We start from the raw sequence: 22,938 nt of genomic DNA, 5'->3' as shown, positions 1-22,938 counted from the left end.
GGAACATCATAAAGAAGTTTAAGTGTACGTATCATGCTCTTCCTGTCCTTACTGTTGCGCCATCCCTGTTGCTGTTGCTTCTGATGTGGAGTTTGTAGCTGAACCTGTTGTAGACATCTCGTTGGCCATCCACAGGAGGCCTCAGGTCCACACAAAGTGCTGCCACAGGCTCTCACTCAAGGGTAGATCCAGGTGGGCTACAGGACACACAGAGGGACAAATGAGCTTAGTGACTGTTGTGCAACCAGGCTTTTTTTTTTTTTTAAAGGCCCACTATGAGGTTGGAATATTACTGTGAAATTGCCAAAATCATGATAATGCCATTTTAGTCTTAAACCTGTTTGAAAAGACCGCCTGAAATTTTTGCCTGTTTTGGTGGGATGGAGTTTTTGCCAGTTAATAGAACCAGTTAATAGAACAGTAAGAAAGCGTTCCAAACCTCTCTGCCAATAACAGCTGGTTTTCCATTTCCTCTCTCCACTCAGAACACTCCCAGACAGTCATTAATAAATTATCTTGAGAAATTGCTCTTTGCTTAGAAGCTATTTTTGTTTCTTGTTGACCATTTTAATTGAAAACAATCACTATAAGGTACTTAATCGTTCCTCAGAAATTATTTGATATCAAGATAAAAACGGCTGTATTGGACTTTAAGGTTGAGTAAGTAAGAATTTTGTCCACAAACGTACCGACATTTATATGATATGTAAATAGTTTATGATTTGTAAACACCAATGTGTAGGATACTTTTGTTGGATACTTCTCCCTATTAGCTGAAAGCATATATTTTTTAAAGACATTTTTGCTATCACACTTGCTGTTGGGTGCGAACAGATACCTAAATCATGGTAATTTGTTGTGCAATGTAGACTTCGACTCCCTCCGAGGCATGTGTTGCTAGGCAACACTCCTGCAATTGCTGGGGCAGGCCTGCTTCCTCCGTAGATAAAGCCAGTGTGAGAAACTTGCTAACAAACACTTGTGCTATGAAACTAAATAAATACTGCACTCTGACCCACAACATATTTGCTACATTCATTATACTGTTAGACAAAGCAAGGAAAGTGAACTTCAATACGCGATGTAGCCTAGTTTTATTGGAATTTGCAACTGTTTGTAAGAAATTAATATGCTAGGTTCTGACATGACTCACTGCATCTTGAAAGTCTCTCCAAGGGGACCAGATGTTTTTAAAATGGAGAACGTATAGGTGCAAGCTCTGTTAGTGCTACTGAACACAACTCCAAAGTATTTTAACTTTAACCCTGAGGAAATGCTGATACTCATTGTCGTTGATGAGTTTAAAGCCATCTTGGTGGGTCGGGCGTGAGATTTGGTTCACCAATACAGCGAACACCTGGCTGTAGTAGGTGGGGTTTCGGTCAGGCTACACACCAGAGGGGACTGCACATGCTCACAACCAGCACCTCTTCCCAAGTCTGTCCGACCCTTCCTCTTCTGTACAGGAGGGACAAAACATAGGGAATAAGAGAGAGAGAGAGAGAGGGGGGGAAAGAGCAGTTGAAGACTAGCTGAAGTGTTTTGAACTTTTGTTACCTTTAACTAATCTGCTTACTTGTTGGCGAAATATTACAATAGTAACTATGGGTATGTATCATTGCATTTAAATGCAGGAAGACACTCCCAGTACTGTTCTGACAAGTCTATCTTTATCTACATGGTGTAATTACAGTATTGAATCTCCCAAAGAGCAAACGCCTCAAGGGAAGGCTGTTTTGGCTTGTTTAAGATATTTAGGGATTAGGGAGTGAGAGAGATACTCATACAGATCACAGAATGACACACTCACACCCACAAGCAAACACATACCTGTCAGAGCAAACCTTCACGAGGTAGTACACACCCCTGGCTGCCACGTCAGGATATGGACAAAATGGCTGGAGAAGAGAGTCACATTGATTGGAGCAGGCAGATCACACACTGCTGAGAGAGACAGAATTATATTAGGATATTTCACCTCAGAAATACGGTAATGGCTACAATGAAGCAGTAGAACTTGTGAAAAATACAGTGCATTCGGAAAGTATTCAAACCCCTTGACTTTTTCCACAAGGCCTACTGCTCTCAGCAGTGTGTGATCTGCCTGCTCCAGTCAATGTGACTCTTAGTGTTTTTCAAAAATGTATTATTTTTTTTCATCAATCTACTACGGTATTAAAATAAAAAAACAGAAATATTACATTTGCATAAGTATTCAGACCCTTTACTCAGTACTTTGTTGAAGCACCTTTGGCAGCAATTACAGCCTCAAGTCTTCTTGGGTATGACACCACAAGCTTGGCAGATTTTCCTTATATGAACTGTAATGCAGTAAAATCTTAGAAATTGTTGCATGTTGCATTTATATTCTTGTTCTGTGTACATGTGAAGTGGGCAAAACAGTATGTAAACATTATTGAAGTGATTATGTACATAGTGCAGCAGTCTCTAAGGTGCAGGGTTGAGTACCGGGTGGTAGCCGGCTAGTAACAGTGACTAAAGTTCAGAGAAAGGTACTGGGCGGAGGCCGTCTATTGGTGACTATTTAACAGTCTGATGGCTTGGAGATAGAAGCTGTTTTTCAGTCTCTCGTTCGCAGCTTTAATGCACCTGTACTGTCTCCGCCTTCTAGATGGTAGTGGGGTGAACAGGCCGTAGTTTGGAGGAATGAGGTCCTTGATTATCTTCTTGGTCTTCCTGTGACACCAGGTGCTGTAGATGTCCTGGAGAGCAGGCACATATACAGTATAGTTACAGTTCGTGAGAATGTGATATGGGGGTTGTTTATTTTGACATTACAAAGAAAATCTTTTATAAACAATGGCATGTTGCACTGAGCCTTGCTGTTGGAAAACCACATCAGCGTCCGACTTTCGGCTGTTGCAGATGCACCTCCCCAGACCTCACTCCTTGACTTTAATCTACAGCCGGTTGCTTTCGCCTTACTACTCAAACGAGCCCTATATGTACAAATGAATGTGATATTTGAGTCTCTCTCTCCCCAATTGATGTTAAAATGTACACACATGGGCAAGGGGTCGGGCAACGCAAGTTATAAGACCAGACTTTTCTGTGTTGGGGAACCAAATCTCCTAATATAATTCTGTCTCTCTCAGCAATGTGTGATCTGTCTCTCTCTTTTCTTTTCCTGGCAGTATGGTACGGTCACATAAGACTTAAGATTACTTAACGTTAGTCACCTAGCTAATACTAGTGTTAGCCACCTAGCAAACATTAGCCACAACAAATTGGAATTCACAACATATCATACGTTTTCCAAATTTGTAACATATTGTACGAATTGCAATTCGTAACATATCATACAAATTGTAATTCGTAACATATCATACGAAATGGATGATGGCCATCCACAAATTAATACATAACATACGAAATGTAACATATCATACTAATAGGAGTGTCCAGGGTTTACATTTATTATGTTACGTCTTCCCCTGAGTCCAGGCTGACAGTGTCGTACCCTTTACTTTTTTTTGGTTCACCCCTGAGATTTTTGTACCTATTGAACGTTTGGAACCACAAAAGCATGTTGTTGAAATGTGGCCCGTCGGACCCCTATATATGAATGGACAAAGCCATCGACCACGTGACACCATTCATTCAATGTGTTTGTCCATTCATATACACTATATATATACACATATGTATTCCACTGTATTCACATCCTACCATACCTTTGTCTTTACATTATACCTTGAAGCTATTTTATCGCCCCCAGAAACCTCCTTTTACTCTCTGTTCCAGACGTTCTCGACGACCAATTCTCATAGCTTTTAGCCGTACCCTTATCCTACTCCTCCTCTGTTCCTCTGGTGATGTAGAGGTGAATCCAGGCCCTGCAGTGCCTAGCTCCACTCCTATTCCCCAGGCGCTCTCTTTTGATGACTTCTTTAACCGCAATAGCCTTAGTTTCATGCATGTTAACATTAGAAGCCTCCTCCCTAAGTTTGTTTAATTCACTGCTTTAGCACACTCTGCCAACCCGGATGTTCTAGTCGTGTCTGAATCCTGGCTTAGGAAGACCACCAAAAATTCAGAAATTTTCAGACCTAACTACAACATTTTCAGACAAGATAGAACAGCCAAAGGGGGCGGTGTTGCAAAATACTGCAAAGATAGCCTGCAGAGTTCTGTCCTACTATCCAGGTCTGTACCCAAACAATTTGAACATCTACTTTTAAAAATCCACCTCTCTAAAAACAAGTCTCTCACCGTTGCCGCCTGCTATAGACCACCCTCTGCCCCCAGCTGTGCTCTGGACACCATATGTGAACTGATTGCCCCCCATCTATCTTCAGAGCTCGTGCTGCTAGGCGACCTAAACTGGAACATGCTTAACACCCCAGCCATCCTACAATCTAATCTTGATGCCCTCAATCTCACACAAATTATCAATGAACCTACCAGGTCAATCAATCAATCAAATGTTATTTGTCACATACACATGGTTAGCAGATGTTAATGCGAGTGTAGCGAAATGCTTGTGCTTCTAGTTCCGACAATGCAGTAATAAATGCAGTAATAACCAACGAGTAATCTAACCTAACAATTCCACAACTACTACCTTATACACACAAGTGTAAAGGGATAAAGAATATGTACATAAAGATATATGAATGAGTGATGGTACAGAACGGCATAGGCAAGATGCAGTAGATTGTATAGAGTACAGTATATACATATGAGATGAGTAATGTAGGGTATATAAACATAAAGTGGTGTAACGGATGTGAAATGGCTAGCTAGTTAGCGGGTACGCGCTACTAGCCTTTCAATCAGTTACGTCACTTGCTCTGAAACCTAGAAGTAGTGTTGCCCCATGCTCTGCAAGGGCCGCGGCTTTTGTGGAGCGATGGGTAACGACGCTTCGTGGGCGACTGTTGTTGATGTGTGCAGAAGGTCCCTGGTTCGCGCCCGTGTCGGGGCGAGGGGACGGTTTAAAATTATACTGTTACATTGATGCTGTTGACCCGCTGCTGCGCCTTCTTCACAACGCTGTCTGTGTGGGTGGACCAATTCAGTTTGTCCGTGATGTGTACACCGAGGAACTTAAAACTTACTACCCTCTCCACTACTGTCCTGTCGATGTGGATAGGGGGGTGCTCCCTCTGCTGTTTCCTGAAGTCCACAATCATCTCCTTTGTTTTGTTGACGTTGAGTGTGAGGTTATTTTCCTGACACCACACTCCGAGGGCCCTCACCTCCTCCATGTAGGCCGTCTCGTCGTTGTTGGTAATCAAGCCTACCACTGTAGTGTCGTCCGAAAACTTGATGATTGAGTTGGAGGCGTGCATGGCCACGCAGTCGTGGGTGAACAGGGAGTACAGGAGAGGGCTCAGAACGCACCCTTGTGGGGCCCCAGTGTTGAGGATCAGCGGGGGTAGAGATGTTGTTACCTACCCTCACCACCTGGGGGCGGCCCGTCAGGAAGTCCAGTACCCAGTTGCACAGGGCGGGGTCGAGACCCAGGGTCTCGAGCTTGATGACGAGTTTGGATGGTACTATGGTGTTAAATGCTGAGCTGTAGTCGATGAACAGCATTCTCACATAGGTATTCCTCTTGTCCAGATGGGTTAGGGCAGTGTGCAGTGTGGTTGCGATTGCGTCGTCTGTGGACCTATTGGGTCGGTAAGCAAATTGGAGTGGGTCTAGGGTCTCAGGTAGGGTGGAGGTGATATGGTCCTTGACTAGTCTCTCAAAGCACTTCATGATGACGGAAGTGAGTGCTACGGGGCGGTAGTCGTTTAGCTCAGTTACCTTTTTAGCTTTTTTGGGAACAGGAACAATGGTGGCCCTCTTGAAGCATGTGGGAACAGCAGACTGGGATAAGGATTGATTGAATATGTCCGTCAACACACCAGCCAGCTGGTCTGCGCATGCTCTGAGGACGCGGCTGGGAATGCCGTCTGGGCCTGCAGCCTTGCGAGGGTTAACACGTTTAAATGTTTTACTCACCTCGGCTGCAGTGAAGGAGAGCCCGCAGGTTTTGGTAGCGGGCCGTGTCAGTGGCACTGTATTGTTCTCAAAGCGAGCAAAAAAGTTATTTAGTCTGTCTGGGAGCAAGACATCCTGGTCTGCGACGGGGCTGGTTTTCTTTTTGTAATCCGTGATTTACTGTAGACCCTGCCACATACCTCTTGTGTCTGAGCTGTTGAATTGCGACTCTACTTTGTCTCTATACTGGCACTTAGCTTGTTTGATTGCCTTGCGGAGGGAATAGCTACACTGTTTGTATTCGGTCATGTTTCCGGTCACCTTGCCCTGGTTAAAAGCAGTGGTTCGCGCTTTCAGTTTCACGCGAATGCTGCCATCAATCCACGGTTTCTGGTTTGGGAATGTTTTAATCGTTGCTGTTGGTATTACGTCGCTGATGCACTTTCTAATGATCTCGCTCACCGAATCAGCGTATTCGTCAATGTTGTTGTTTTACGCAATCCGGAACATATCCCATTCCACGTGATCGAAGCAGTCTTGAAGCGTGGAATCAGATTGGTCGGATCAGCATTGAACAAACCTGAGCGCTGGAGCTTCTTGTTTTAGTTTCTGTTTGTAGGCTGGAAGCAACAAAATGGAGTCGTGGTCAGCTTTTCCGAAAGGAGGGCGGGGGAGTGCCTTATATGCGTTGCGGAAGTTAGAATAACAATGATCCAGAGTTTTACCACCCTGGTAGCACAATCGATATGCTGATAGAATTTAGGGAGTTTTGTTTTCAGATTAGCCTTGTTAAAATCCCCAGCTACGATGAATGCAGCCTCAGGGTGTGTGGTTTCCAGTTTACATAGAGTCAGATAAAGTTCGTTCAGGGCCATCGATGTGTCTGCTTGGGGGGGAATATATACGGCTGTGATTATAATCGAAGAGAAGGTACCACCCCAAAGCCGTAAACACGGGCACCCTCATAGATATCATCCTAACCAACTTGCCATCTAAATACACCTCTGCTGTTTTCAACCAAGATCTCAGCGATCACTGCCTCATTGCCTGCATCCGTAGTGGGTCTGCGGTCAAACGACCTCCACTCATCACTGTCAAACGCTCCCTGAAACACTTCAGCGAGCAGACCTTTCTAATCGACCTGGCCCGGGTATCCTGGAAGGATATTGACCACATCCCGCCAGTAGAGGATGCCTGTTTTTTTTTAATGCCTTCCTCACCATCTTAAAATGTAGAACCAGGAACAGATATAGCCCTTGGTTCTCTCCAGACCTGACTGCCCTTAACCAACACAAAAACATCCTATGGCGTTCTGCATTAGCATCGAACAGCCCCAGTGATATGCAACTTTTCACGGAAGCTAGAAACCAATATACACAGGAAGTTAGAAAAGCCAAGGCTAGCTTTTTCAAGCAGAAATTTGCTTCCTGCAACACAAACTCAAAAAGGTTCTGGGACACTAAAGTCCATGGAGAATAAGAACACCTCCTCCCAGCTGCCCACTGCACTGAAGATAGGAAACACTGTCACCGCCGATAAATCCACTATAATTGAGAATTTCAATAAGCATTTCTCTACGGCTGGCCATGCTTTCCACCTGGCTATCCCTACCCCGGTCAACAGCACTGCACCCCCCTACAGCTACTCACCCAAGCCTTCCCCTTTTCTCCTTCTCCCAAATCCAGTCAGCTGATGTTCTGAAAGAGCTGCAAAATCTGGACCCCTACAAATCAGCCGGGCTAGATAATCTGGACCCGTTCTTTCTAAAATTATCTGCTGAAATTGTTGCCACCCCTATTACTAGCCTGTTCAACCTCTCTTTCGTGTCTTCTGAGATTCCCAAAGATTGGAAAGCAGCTGCGGTCATACCCCTCTTCAAAGGGGGGGACACTCTTGACCCAAACTGCTACAGACCTATATCTATCCTACCCTGCCTTTCTAAGGTCTTCGAAAGCCAAGTCAACAAACAGATTACCGACCATTTCGAATCCCACCATACCTTCTCTGCTATGCAATCTGGTTTCAGAGCTGGTCATGGGTGCACCTCAGCCACGCTCAAGGTCCTAAACGATATCTTAACCGCCATCAATAAGAAACAATACTGTGCAGCCGTATTCATTGACCTGGCCAAGGCTTTCGACTCTTGTCAATCACCACATCCTCATCGGCAGACTCGACAGCCTTGGTTTCTCAAATGATTGCCTCGCCTGGTTCACCAACTACTTCTCTGATAGAGTTCAGTGTGTCAAATCGGAGGGTCTGTTGTCCGGGCCTCTGGCAGTCTCTATGGGGGTGCCACAGGGTTCAATTCTTGGACCGACTCTCTTCTCTGTATACATCAATGATGTCGCTCTTGCTGCTGGTGAGTCTCTGATCCACCTCTACGCAGACGACACCATTCTGTATACTTCTGGCCCTTCTTTGGACACTGTGTTAACAACCCTCCAGGCGAGCTTCAATGCCATACAACTCTCCTTCCGTGGCCTCCAATTGCTCTTAAATACAAGTAAAACTAAATGCATGCTCTTCAACCGATCGCTGCCTGCACCTGCCAGCCTGTCCAACATCACTACTCCGGACGGCTCTGACTTAGAATATGTGGACAACTACAAATACCTAGGTGTCTGGTTAGACTGTAAACTCTCCTTCCAGACTCACATCAAACATCTCCAATCCAAAGTTAAATCTAGAATTGGCTTCCTATTCCGCAACAAAGCATCCTTCACTCATGCTGCCAAACATACCCTTGTAAAACTGACCATCCTACCAATCCTCGACTTCGGCGATGTCATTTAGAAAATAGCCTCCAATACCCTACTCAATAAATTGGATGCAGTCTATCACAGTGCCATCCGTTTTGTCACCAAAGCCCCATATACTACCCACCACTGCGACCTGTACGCTCTTGTTGGCTGGCCCTCGCTTCATACTCGTCGCCAAACCCACTGGCTCCAGGTCATCTAAAAGACCCTGCTAGTTAAAGTCCCCCCTTATCTCAGCTTGCTGGTCACCATAGCAGCACCCACCTGTAGCACGCGCTCCAGCAGGTATATCTCTCTGGTCACCCCCAAAACCAATTCTTCCTTTGGCCGCCTCTCCTTCCAGTTCTCTGCTGCCAATGACTGGAACGAACTACAAAAATCTCTGAAACTGGAAACACTTATCTCCCTCACTAGCTTTAAGCACCAGCTGCCAGAGCAGCTCACATATACATAGCCCATCTATAATTTAGCCCAAACAACTTCTTTCCCTACTGTATTTATTTATTTTGCTCCTTTGCACCCCATTATTTCTATCTGCACATTCTTCCACTGCAAATCAACCATTCCAGTGTTTCACTTGCTATATTGTATTTACTTCGCCACCATGGCCTTTTTTTGCCTTCACCTCCCTTATCTCACCTCACTTGCTCACATTGTATACAGACTTATTTTTCTACTGTATTATTGACTGTATGTTTGTTTTATTCCATGTGTAACTCTGTGCTGTTGTATGTGTCGAACTACTTTGCTTTATCTTGGCCAGATCGCAATTGTAAATGAGAACGTGTTCTCAACTTGGCTACCTGGTTAAATAAAGGTGAAATAAAAAATAAAAATGTATGTGGACACCCCTTCAAATGAGTGGATTCAGCTATTTTAGCCAAACCCATTGCTAACAGGCATATACAATTGAGCACACAGCCATGCAATCTCCATAGACAAACATTGTCAGTAGAATGGCCTTACTGAAGAGCTCAGTGACTTTCAACGTGGCACCGTCATAGGATGCCACCTTTCCAACAAGTCAGTTCGTCAAATTTCTGCCCTGCTACAGCTGCCCTGGTCAACTGTAAGTGCTGTTATTGTGAAGTGGAAACGTCTAGGAGCAACAACGGCTCAGCCGCAAAGTGGTAGGCCGCACAAAATCACTGAACGCTGAGTGCGTAAAAATTGCCTGTCCTCGGTTGCAACACTCACTACAGAGTTCCAAACTGCCTCTGGAAGCAACAATGTAGTGGGTTTCCATTGCCGAGCAGCCGCACAGAAGCCTAAGATCACCATGTACAAAGCCAAGGGTTGGCTGGAGTGGTGAAAAGCTCGCTGTCATTGGACTCTGGAGCAGTGGAAACGCCTTCTCTGGAGTGATGAATCATGCTTCACCATCTGGAATTCCGACGAACGAATCTGGGTTTGGAGGATGCCAGGAGAACGCTACCTGCCCAATACATAGTGCAAAGTGTAAAGTTTAGTGGAGGAGGAATAATGGTCTGTGGCTGTTTTTCATGGTTCGGGATAGGCCCCTTAGTTCCAGTGGAAGGAAATCTTAATGCTACAGCATACAATGACATTCTAGACGATTCTGTGCTTCCAAATTTATGGCAACAGTTTGGTGAAGGCCCTTTCCTTTTCAGCATGACAATGCCCCCGTGCACAAAACGAGGTCCATTCAGAAATCGTTTGTCAAGATCGGTGTGGATGAATTTGACTGGCCTGCACAGAGCTCCTGACCTCAACCCAATCGAACACCTTTGGGAAGAATTGGAACACCAACTGCGAGCCAGGCCTAATCACCCAACATCAGTGCCTGACCTCACTAAGTCCTCGCAGCAATGTTTGAATATCTAGTGGAAAGCCTTCCCAGAAAAGTGGGGGCTATTATAGCAGCAAAGGGGGGGACCAACTCCATATTAATGCACCTGATTTTGGAATGAGATGTTCGACGAGCAGGTGTCCACATACTTTTGGTCTTGTAGTGTATACAATCATTGGGGAAGAGTCAATAGCGCATTGATGCCAGTCGCAATTCCGCTTCGCTCCACAGGTAGTTTTACCATTTTCATTTTCATTTTCATTACAGTACAACGGTTTGATTTGTTTGATCTTAGCTAGCTACATAGCCGTCTTTGTATCAAAGATATTTGTGTAGTTATTGAGGTTCGCTAGCCAGCTATTTTCGACCGAACGTACGTAACGTAGTCAACACTGCTAGCTAGCCAGCTAGCCACCGAATAGCAGCATAGCAGCACTGGAGAAACGATTACATTACAACGGAACGACTTGATTAGTGTAGTGGTAGCGGGCTACATAGTTGTCTTTGCTATCTTTGTATCTAAGATAATTGTGTAGCTTAGAGTTGGTTAGAGTAATTATTCGGTTAACTAGCCAGCTATTTTCGTAACGTAACGTAGTCAACACTGCTAGCTAGCCAGCTAGCCACCGAATAGCAGCATAGCAGCACTGGAGAAACGATTACATTACAACGGAACGACTTGATTAGTGTAGTGTTAGCTGGCTACATAGTTGTCTTTGCTATCTTTGTATCTAAGATAATTGTGTAGCTTAGAGTTGGTTAGAGTAATTATTCGGTTAACTAGCCAGCTATTTTCGTCCGCCGCGCTGCGCTCCCGTCTCCTACCTAGTCAACACTGCTAGCTAACACTGCTAGCTAGCCAACTTCTACCGAATAGCAGCACTGTAGAAACTCACATTACAACTTACATTACAACGGAACAACTTGATTAGCGTAGTGTTAGCTAGCTACATAGTTGTCTTTGCTGTCCTTGTATCCAAGATAATTGTGTAGTTTTGAGAAATTGTCGAGGTTACCTAGCCAGCTACACGTTCAAACAAAGTCAACAACGCAGCCACTGCTAGCCAGCCTACTTCACCGCCAGCAGTACTATATCATTTTAGTCAATAAGATTTTATTTTATTTTTGCAACGTAAGCTTAACTTCCTGAACATTCGAGACGTGTAGTCCACTTGTCATTCTAATCTCCTTTGCATTAGCGTAGCCTCTTCTGTAGCCTGTCAACTATGTGTCTGTCTATCCCTCTTCTCTCCTCTCTGCACAGACCATACAAACGCTTCACACCGCGTGGCCGCTGCCATTCTAACCTGGTGGTTCCAGCGCGCACGACCCACGTGGAGTTCCAGGTCTCCGGCAGCCTCTGGAACTGCCGATCTGCGGCCAACAAGGCAGAGTTCATCTCAGCCTATGCGTCCCTCCAGTCCCTCGACTTCTTGGCACTGACGGAAACATGGATTACCACTGACAACACTGCTACTCCTACTGCTCTCGCCTTGTCTGCCCACGTGTTCTCGCACACCCCGAGAGCTTCTGGTCAGCGGGGCGGTGGCACTGGGATCCTCATCTCTCCCAAGTGGACATTCTCTCTTTCTCCCCTGACCCATCTGTCTATCGCCTCCTTTGAATTCCATGCTGTCACAGTTACCAGCCCTTTCAAGCTTAACATCCTTATCATTTATCGCCCTCCAGGTTCCCTTGGAGAGTTCATCAATGAGCTTGACGCCCTGATAAGTTCCTTTCCTGAGGATGGCTCACCTCTCACAGTTCTGGGTGACTTTAACCTCCCCACGTCTACCTTTGACTCATTCCTCTCTGCCTCCTTCTTTCCACTCCTCTCCTCTTTTGACCTCACCCTCTCACCTTCCCCCCCTACTCACAAGGCAGGCAATACGCTTGACCTCATCTTTACTAGATGCTGTTCTTCCACTAATCTCACTGCAACTCCCCTCCAAGTCTCCGACCACTACCTTGTATCCTTTTCCCTCTCGCTCTCATCCAACACTTCCCACACTGCCCCTACTCGGATGGTATCGCGCCGTCCCAACCTTCGCTCTCTCTCCCCCGCTACTCTCTCCTCTTCCATCCTATCATCTCTTCCCTCTGCTCAAACCTTCTCCAACCTATCTCCTGATTCTGCCTCCTCAACCCTCCTCTCCTCCCTTTCTGCATCCTTTGACTCTCTATGTCCCCTATCCTCCAGGCCGGCTCGGTCCTCCCCTCCTGCTCCGTGGCTCGACGACTCACTGCGAGCTCACAGAACAGGGCTCCGGGCAGCCGAGCGGAAATGGAGGAAAACTCGCCTCCCTGCGGACCTGGCATCCTTTCACTCCCTCCTCTCTACATTCTCCTCTTCTGTCTCTGCTGCTAAAGCCACTTTCTACCACTCTAAATTCCAAGCATCTGCCTCTAACCCTAGGAAGCTCTTTGCCACCTTCTCCTCCCTCCTGAATCCTCCTCCCCCTCCTCCCCCCTCCTCCCTCTCTGCGGATGACTTCGTCAACCATTTTGAAAAGAAGGTCGACGACATCCGATCCTCGTTTGCTAAGTCAAACGACACCGCTGGTTCTGCTCACACTGCCCTACCCTGTGCTTTGACCTCTTTCTCCCCTCTCTCTCCAGATGAAATCTTGCGTCTTGTGACGGCCGGCCGCCCAACAACCTGCCCGCTTGACCCTATCCCTTCCTCTCTTCTCCAGACCATTTCCGGAGACCTTCTCCCTTACCTCACCTCGCTCATCAACTCATCCTTGACCGCTGGCTACGTCCCTTCCGTCTTCAAGAGAGCGAGAGTTGCACCCCTTCTGAAAAAACCTACACTCGATCCCTCCGATGTCAACAACTACAGACCAGTATCCCTTCTTTCTTTTCTCTCCAAAACTCTTGAACGTGCCGTCCTTGGCCAGCTTTCCTGCTATCTCTCTCAGAATGACCTTCTTGATCCAAATCAGTCAGGTTTCAAGACTAGTCATTCAACTGAGACTGCTCTTCTCTGTGTCACGGAGGCGCTCCGCACTGCTAAAGCTAACTCTCTCTCCTCTGCTCTCATCCTTCTAGACCTATCGGCTGCCTTTGATACTGTGAACCATCAGATCCTCCTCTCCACCCTCTCCGAGCTGGGCATCTCCGGCGCGGCCCACGCTTGGATTGCGTCCTACCTGACAGGTCGCTCCTACCAGGTGGCGTGGCGAGAATCTGTCTCCGCACCACGTGCTCTCACCACTGGTGTCCCCCAGGGCTCTGTTCTAGGCCCTCTCCTATTCTCGCTATACACCAAGTCACTTGGCTCTGTCATATCCTCACATGGCCTCTCCTATCATTGCTATGCAGACGACACACAATTAATCTTCTCCTTTCCCCCCTCTGATAACCAGGTGGCGAATCGCATCTCTGCATGTCTGGCAGACATATCAGTGTGGATGACGGATCACCACCTCAAGCTGAACCTCGGCAAGACGGAGCTGCTCTTCCTCCCGGGGAAGGACTGCCCGTTCCATGATCTCGCCATCACGGTTGACAACTCCATTGTGTCCTCCTCCCAGAGCGCTAAGAACCTTGGCGTGATCCTGGACAACACCCTGTCGTTCTCAACTCACATCAAGGCGGTGACCCGTTCCTGTAGGTTCATGCTCTACAACATTCGCAGAGTACGACCCTGCCTCACACAGGAAGCGGCGCAGGTCCTAATCCAGGCACTTGTCATCTCCCGTCTGGATTACTGCAACTCGCTGTTGGCTGGGCTCCCTGCCTGTGCCATTAAACCCCTACAACTCATCCAGAACGCCGCAGCCCGTCTGGTGTTCAACCTTCCCAAGTTCTCTCACGTCACCCCGCTCCTCCGCTCTCTCCACTGGCTTCCAGTTGAAGCTCGCATCCGCTACAAGACCATGGTGCTTGCCTACGGAGCTGTGAGGGGAACGGCACCTCCGTACCTTCAGGCTCTGATCAGGCCCTACACCCAAACAAGGGCACTGCGTTCATCCACCTCTGGCCTGCTCGCCTCCCTACCTCTGAGGAAGTACAGTTCCCGCTCAGCCCAGTCAAAACTGTTCGCTGCTCTGGCACCCCAATGGTGGAACAAACTCCCTCACGACGCCAGGTCAGCGGAGTCAATCACCACCTTCCGGAGACACCTGAAACCCCACCTCTTTAAGGAATACCTAGGATAGGATAAAGTAATCCTCCTAACCCCCCCCTCCCCCTTAAAAGAGTTAGATGCACTATTGTAAAGTGGTTGTTCCACTGGATATCATAAGGTGAATGCACCAATTTGTAAGTCGCTCTGGATAAGAGCGTCTGCTAAATGACTTAAATGTAAATGTAAATGTAAATTAAGTCGGCCAAATTAAGTCGGTTAAGATGGCGTCACGATTTGATCCGAGCTCTTATTCTTCTCTCATGAAATTGCACTTACATTACAATAAATAAAACCGACATACAAAAACAAGTGCATGGCATTTTATGGAAATTATTATTTTACATACACATCCTCAACAGAAGGCAATAATTGGGAAGGAATGTAGGCCTATGTGAGACAGCATATCCAACCAAGTGGAATATCTGCGCAGTTATCGGCTAAGGAACACTATTACACAGAGCCACACACACACACACAATAATCAATGTCCCATGTACCCTGAGAAGTCTTCCTCCTCTTCTGTCTCATTGTCAGCCTGCCCAGTGCCTGTGTGCGTTACAAGGTAGCCAGAGTGTGTCTCTGTGCTGCTGTCAGCATGTCTATTTGAATATTCAGAGTATATCCATGTGCAAACTGTCTGTGGCAGTGTCAGTACTAGGCCTGTATCCTCCTGTATCTCACTCGGAGATCTCATGCTGCCCGGTCGTAAGTTCCTCTGTAAGGAGTCTATGGGAAGTTGAGGCTTCTGCTCCTGTTTTGAAAATTCTAATAGAAAGTCTGTCTCCTCTTCATACTCGCCCTCCTCATCCCTCTTTAATGCCCCCAGAGTCACAGAGAACAGATTGACATTACCAAAGGTCTCCTTCTCCTCCACCTCTCTTTCTTTCTCCTCCTCTCCACCCAACCCTCCAAGTCCCAGAGGTCTGGGTCGGTCTCCTTCAAAGCTGGAAATGACCCTCGCCTGTTCACCTGTGACCTCTCCCTGAGCCTGACATCCTAGCACCATCACACCCACAGGAGCTTCCCTTTCCTCCTCAGCAGCAGCTACCCCAGAACTCAATCCCCCAGAATGCCATGCGGTGTCAAGGAGGGCTACGTTGGCCCCTGATGCATCCTGGGACTGTGTGGTGCTAGAGCTGCTGTCAGATGAGAGCCCCGCAGCGCGGTCCATGTAGTCGTCGTTTCCCCCCTCTTCCTCTTCTTCGTCCTCCTCCTCCTCCTCCTCCCCTGCTTGGTTAGCGTTCTCTCTGTCATGGTGTGTTTTTGATCTGCGGGCCTTCCCTTGTTCCTCTGTCTTAGAAGATATAGAGACCAAGTCAGGGATCGTCCTCTCTGGGATGAGGAAGAAGCCCTCCACCAGGGCAGTCTGCATGGGGGGAGGAGAGAGAGGCCGTGTTAAACCCAGAGAAAGGTACAGTGACGTCAATTCCTGAATTTTATGGCTATAGATGTTGTGTGTACACCCCTTTATGTAGACTACATGGGTGACAGAGTACCTCTTACAGTATTTTCCTACAGGAATTGGCATTGGCTTTGCATTTGCATTGGCTTTGCATTTCTTAAGCTCCACAAATTCACATCCTAGATCCACAGATCAACATTGAAACAATGACAAAGAGTGAGATTGTGAGGTGTAGTTAGTTAAAGATGTAGCCATTTCTCACCAGTCCTCTAGGTTGGTGGGTCTTCAGCTTGCACAGGAACCCCATGTAGAACAGGCCAAACGTGAGAACCATCAGACCTACCCCACTCACAATGAGGACAACAGACACCCCAGCTACAACAGCAGGGACTGAGAGAGAGAGAGAATCATGATCAAATATGAGCTCTGTGCAATTGGGATGAAACATTAACTTAAACTATAGACAATATTCACCTCTGTTGGGCTCCAGAATGCTGGTGTAAGCACACTTCCACCCAGAGGACCGTGTGTTGTGGTTGGTGACGATCCTTGTGTACACCCTCACACAGTACTCCATACCCACCTCCAAGTTCTCCAGCATGTAAGCTAAATTAGTTGTTTGGGTCATTTGGGGCTGGAAATGAACATGAACGAAGAGTAATAATTCACATGAAAGGGTCCTCTATTTCACATCATAAAAAATAAAAAAAAGAGTACAATTTGATACGGCAATGAAGACAAGGAAAGAATAGGCCTAGTTGTTTTTACCTTTGTCTCTCCTGCTCTCTTCCAGTAGATGTCAAAAGATAAGGATTTCCCATAGATGTTTTTAATAGTTTCTATCTCAAGCAGTGTGATGTTGATTTCCAGGCAGTTGCCACATCCATCCAAAGACAATATTGGAGAGCCAATAACAGCTATGTAAGATATAATGGTACTGTAGCATCATTTCACACACAGATTAAACAATTTACAAATTATCAGACACGTTCACACACAAATACATGCCTAGATTGTGTAATTTAATGTCAACTTGGATAATGTAAATAATTGCACTCACACAAACACCTATTCGAAATTTCTAGCAAATAAATATCTTAACATTCCTATTAGCAGGACAAAATAGAGCGCAGACATACTCTGTGTGAAGGGGGTGAAGGTGGTCTCGACCACGGGCGACTCTGAGAGGTTGCGGGAGGCCCAAACACAGAATTTATACTCTTCTTTGGGGAACCTTAGATCCAGCCTATGACTTGTCATGTTGGTTTGATGTGGAGATTGCAGCCTGTGGTTTTTTCTGTTGAGACAGAAACAAGGAGGGTAATTTGTGTGTGGTGCCGAATATTAGCAAATAAAACAAGGAGTAGGCCGAGTTGAATAACTTTATTAACAAAAGTATGGTTGGTTCAATTCCAAATTATTCAAATGTTTAATTAGTGTGGTCTTCAAATCTCAACAATATCTCAACAGAATTCTATACCCATATCACTCAGTAGTTTTTCCTGTTCCATAATGAGTATTTATCTGTAGTTCAAACAAAACAAAGCTGTGTTTTCAGTAAGCTCATCTGTCTGACTCACCAGACCCCTAGCAGAAGAGAAAGTGGTTGATTATATTGAATTTCCTTGAAATTCACAGCCTTTTTAAAAAGTGGTAACACCTGCATAACAGAGTACTGTCTCTAGAGTCTAGAGGGTCTATGAGGGTGGAAACAACGACCACGATGACACAAAGCTGTATCTACGGTCAAGTGAAAGCAATACTTGAGAAAAACACTTCACACTACAGTCAAATCTTCCAGCCACAACACACTTTGTAAGACAGGCAAATTATGCTGAATAGGCTAATGTTGGTTAAAGGTAAAGGTTATAGCTTATGTCCAAAACCAACACATTTCTCCACAAGTGAAACCCAAAATGCTCTGACTGAAGTTTGAACTTTCCAATGACTGTCACTCTGAAAAGCAATGATTTACTACTGTAAATATAGTGTTATTACATCTAACCTCTGAGACAATCCACATCCCAGTCATATCAAGTGTGTCATGGGAATCCGATCAACATCATTCGTCTAAAGTCCAAAAACCTAACCACAATGAAGTAGTAGAATTATCCAACAAGATTAACACAAACAAAATCATGATGATAGGTGACACTATACTCAGTTTGAATTCAAAGTAACTGTCCAGATTTCCACCACTGCTAAATGCATATAGGCAAAGCACTGGGTTTGGGCGTACCTCAACAACAGCATGGTGTGGGAATAAACCGGTCATTAAAAATATTGTGACAACCTGCGGCTGATCTTGTACACCGTCCCAGGAGGTGTGCCTGGACCGGCGCGCCAGCGTAGAACATGGTGGAAGTTGAGGGACTCTATGGAAACATTGACTGGAGCAGGGAGGGAGCACAGGGCTAAAAGGAATAAGATAATACAGTGAGGGCCATTACCATCAAACTCATAAAGATAACATACAGTATATGGTACCACTATACTGCCCACAGACACAGACTGTTTGTGGGTGGGTATATATGTGAGAGCAAATGTTGATCACAGTATCTTATCCGAGGCCAGGTAGGCAGGTACAGTAAATACATAACTTGCTGCTAGTATCTGGCAGTAAAACTGGAATGCTATATTGAACCAGTTTTTTTTTTATTCTTCTTTTTTTTTTTCAATTTCGTGATATCCAATTGGTAGTTACAATCTTGTCCCAACGCCGCAACTCCCGTACGGACTCGGGAGATCGAAGGTCGAGAGCCATGCGTCCTCCGAAACACGACCCTGCAAAGCCGCACTGCTTCTTGACACACTGCTCGCTTAACCCGGAAGCCAGCCGCACCAATGTGTCAGAGGAAACACTGTACAACTGGCGACCGTGTCAGTGTGCATGCGCCCGGCGCACCACAGGATTCGTGGTGACAAGGACATGCCGGCCAAACCCGGGCGACGCTGGGCCAATTGTGCGCCGTCTCATGGGTTTCCCGGTCGCGGCCAGCTGCGACACAGCCCGGGATCGAACCCGGATCTGTAGTGATGCCTCAAACACTGCAGCGCCTTACATGGAACTAAAACCGGCTGCGCTCGTGCACCATCGTGCATAAATATATTTTGCCCCCCTACACCAAATGCGATCCTGACACGCAGGTTAAAATATCAAAACAAACTCTGAACCAATGACAATTTGGGGATAGGTCGAAAAGCATTAGCTTGCTGTTGCTAGCTAATTTGTCCTGGGATATAAACATTAGGTTGTTATTTTACCTGAAATGCACAAGGTCCTCTACTCCAACAATGAATCCACACATAAAAACAGTCAAACGAATCATTTCTAGTCATCGCTCCTCCTTCCAAGCTTTTTCATGTTTAATTTATATGGTGATTGGCATCTACACTTTCAATGTTTTACCACAACAACCGGCAACATTTCGTCTTTCAATCACCCATGTGGGTATAACCAATGAGGAGATGGCACGTGGGTACCTGCTTCTATAAACCAATGAGGAGATGAGAGAGGCAGGACTTGCAGCGCAATCTGCATCAGAAATAGGAATGACTTCTATTTTAGCCCTTGGCAACGCAGACGCTCATTGACGCGCGCGAGCACTGTGTGTGCAATAATTGAATAACATAGATTCCCAAATGTATTTTGCAACGCTCGCATACGCGACACGAGCGGTGTAGTCAGGGTATTAGACCGCTGCGCCACTAAAATATTTTATTTTCCAGTTCAGTACAAAAACAGCTGCCAGAAATATAAGGTGGAATATTTAAGCTATAAGGCCCGAAGGGGTGTGGTATATGGCCAATATTCCATGGCTAAGAGCTGCTCTTAGGCACGACGCAACGCCTTGATACAGCCCTTAGCCGTGGTATATTGTCCATATATCACAAACCCCTGAGGTGCCTTATTGCTATTATAAACTATTACACCAATGTAATTAGAGCAGTAAAAATGTAAATGTACATTTTTTTGTCATACCTGTGGTATATGGTCTGATATGCCATGGCTGTCAGCCAATCAGCATTCAGGGCTTGAACCACCCAGATCATTTACACTTATTATAAACTGGGTGGTTTGACTCCTGAATGCTGATTGGCTGAAAGCCGTGGTATATCAGACCGTATACCATGGGTATGACAAAACATTTATTTTTACTGCTCTAATTACTTTGGTAACCAGCTCATAATAGCAATAAGGCACCTCAGGGGTTTGTGATATATGAACAATATACCACGGCTAAGGGCTGTATCTAGGCACTCTTGCGTCGTGCTTAAGAACAGCCCTTAGCCGTGCTATTTTGGCCCCCCTCGTGCCTTATTGCTTAAATAACGCAAACTACAACAACATATATGATAGTGACAAAAACAGTACAGTCAGATGTTGAACATATTCTATAACAATGATTGGTGTTGGTAACTTACCATAGCAACACTGCAACATCAAATATATAGTCAGAAGGAAATGTTTCATATCTTCTTATTTATTAAACATCACATAGCCTAAGTCTTCTAACTCATGGTTGGTTATTGACCTGAAAAAAAAAGATTGAATACAGAAAATAAACTTGTCCTGCACACACAATAGGAAAGGTTGACACTACGATTCGATCCTAACTATCGTGAGGTTTGCATCCCATCAAACATGAAGATCAGGTTGCATGTTGCAATATTGAGACAGGAGGACAACACTTTACATCCAGGCTACTATTATTTATGTGTTTATAGAAATCTGGTGTCTATAACCCCTCTACAAGTCTTGAAATTATTAAACACAACAAACAATTTTTAGGATATAAAAAAAAAACAACTCAGAACTGTAGTAATGAAAAGCCACATTGTTTCTATAATAAAATGCTACATGCTACACTGTTTCTTAATGTGAACTAAATGCTGACATTAATAAATAATTGTACCTGAAGACCTTGCGTTCCTAGAGGAATTCCATTCGGATGAAAGTGATGTTAACCTGTTCGTAAAAGCAGAAGCGAAAATATACATGTGAAAACATAGATATAGATAGACGGTCTGAAGGAGTCAACACTCGCAAAAAAAGAGTCTAGCAATCCGCGCTTCAGGAGCCTCCATGTTCCATGGTCCAAATACTTAAACGACACACCCAATTCCCTCAGCCCTCAAATTAAGTGGACACTTGACGACTGACGAGTATACACCTGCAGGGCAAGGGAGGTAGGAATGATTTTTAAATGGCCCACCCTTGACCGGAAATTCGTCACTCGCTCATCCCGCGATGATTGTGTTTTCAGCCACCGGTACCTTGTGGGTGCTTTATACGCGCTACAGTCAATTATGAGTGCATGTTTGGACCGTACACCCCGGATTTTTGCGCGAATACACAACACTTTACGGTATCACGTGTTTTCTGGTAGGGAAACTAAACTCTCATCCACAGAAAGAGGCCAAAGCACAGAGTTTCTAAACCTAGAAGCGCACCCAGATATAATTTTGAGCTGTGGGAAACTCCACTGGCATCGTATTAACGCCCATTGTGTACTTCGCCCATGTGTCGTTAATGGGCCGCGCGATGCATTCTGTCCGATTCTGGGACAAGGAGAGATGAGTTCTCCTTCAAGGAGTCAATTGAGTACCACAGTGTGAGTCATAATACACAAACTAGCGGTAAAACCCGGACATGGTTCCAATCGTTTTTCCACCATTCATTTTTCTATAGGGGATTTTAGAACTAATTCATATAAGGTCTGTATTTTGTGTAGGTTTACCCCGGAAAGACTCTCGGACAAGGTAACTTTTATCAATATATTTGCCTGTAATTACCCCCCCCCCCCTAAATTAAATTCTAACTAGCTGTTAATGTGGCTATCATACATAACTGCAGTGTTGGGAAAAGTACTCAGTTGTCATACTAGAGTAAAAGTAAAGATACCATAATGGAAAAATGACAAAAGTAAAAGTCAACCAGTAAAATACTAACGTTACTTGAGTAAAAGTCTAAAAGTGTTTGGTTTTACATATACTTAAGTATCAAAAGTAAATGTAATTGCAAAAATCTACTTAAGTATTAAAAGTAAAAGTATAATAATTTCAAGTTCCTTATATTAAGCAAAGCAGATGGCCACATTTTCTAGTTTTTATTTATTTCCGGATAGTCAGGGGCACACTCCAATATTCAGACATCATTACAAATTAAGCATATGTTTAGTGAGTCTGCCAGATCAGAGGCAGTAGGGATGACATCTAATGTTTTCTTGATAAGTGTGTGAATTAAACAATTTTCCTCTCCTGCTAAGCATTCAATATGTAACAAGTACTTTTGGGTTTCAGGGAAAATGTGGGGAGTAAAAAGTAAATTATTTTCTTTAGGAATGTAGTGAAGTAAAAGTAAAAGTTGCCAAAAATATAAATAGTAAAGTACAGATACCCCCAAAAACTACTTTAATCCTTTTTTAGTATTTTACTTACAGTTGAAGTCAGAATTTTACATACACCTGAGCCAAATACATTTACACGCAGTTTTCACAATTCCTGACTTTTAATCCTAGTAAAAATCTCTGTCTTAGGTCAGTTAGAATCACCACTTTATTTTAAGAATGTGAAATGTCAGAATAATAGTGGAGAGAATGATTTAGTTCCGCTTTTATTTCTTTCATCACATTCCGAGTGGGTCAGATGTTTACATACACTAAATTAGTATTTGGTAGCATTGCCTTTAAATTGTTTAACTTGGGTAAAACATTTCAGGTAGCCTTCCACAAGCTTCCCATAATACGTTTCCCATAATAAGCTTCCCATAATAAGTTGTGTGAATTTTGTCCCATTCCTCCCAACAGAGCTGGTGTAACTGCATCAGGTTTGTAGGCCTCCTACGCTTTTTCTATAGGATTGAGGTCAGGGC

General features: G+C 45.0%; 1 protein-coding gene across 2 annotated transcripts; it reads right to left on the bottom strand.

Moving 5' to 3' along the window:
• Positions 1-14,967: 14,967 nt before the first annotated feature.
• LOC139538526 (interleukin-10 receptor subunit beta-like) lies at positions 14,968-21,372 on the bottom strand. 2 transcript variants are annotated; one of them, XM_071340673.1, is made up of 9 exons: positions 21,281-21,372; positions 20,981-21,033; positions 20,490-20,599; positions 18,358-18,478; positions 17,204-17,361; positions 16,833-16,981; positions 16,539-16,698; positions 16,327-16,454; positions 14,968-16,028 (listed from the first exon to the last, which is right to left on the bottom strand). In XM_071340673.1, exons 3-9 carry the CDS (start codon positions 20,536-20,538, stop codon positions 15,144-15,146), a joined length of 1,650 nt encoding a protein of 549 aa, XP_071196774.1. In that variant the 5' UTR covers positions 20,539-20,599; positions 20,981-21,033; positions 21,281-21,372; the 3' UTR covers positions 14,968-15,143. The 2 variants fall into 2 exon arrangements, with proteins under 2 accessions (XP_071196774.1, XP_071196773.1); XM_071340672.1 differs by lacking the exon at positions 21,281-21,372 and having other exon boundaries at positions 20,981-21,240.
• Positions 21,373-22,938: the final 1,566 nt, after the last annotated feature.

The sequence above is a fragment of the Salvelinus alpinus genome, chromosome 14 (genome assembly GCF_045679555.1).
Source record: "Salvelinus alpinus chromosome 14, SLU_Salpinus.1, whole genome shotgun sequence".
NCBI classification, from domain to species: Eukaryota; Metazoa; Chordata; class Actinopteri; order Salmoniformes; family Salmonidae; genus Salvelinus; species Salvelinus alpinus.
The sequence above is the reverse complement of the archived record's forward strand: the minus strand, read 5'-3'. Positions and strand labels throughout refer to the sequence as shown.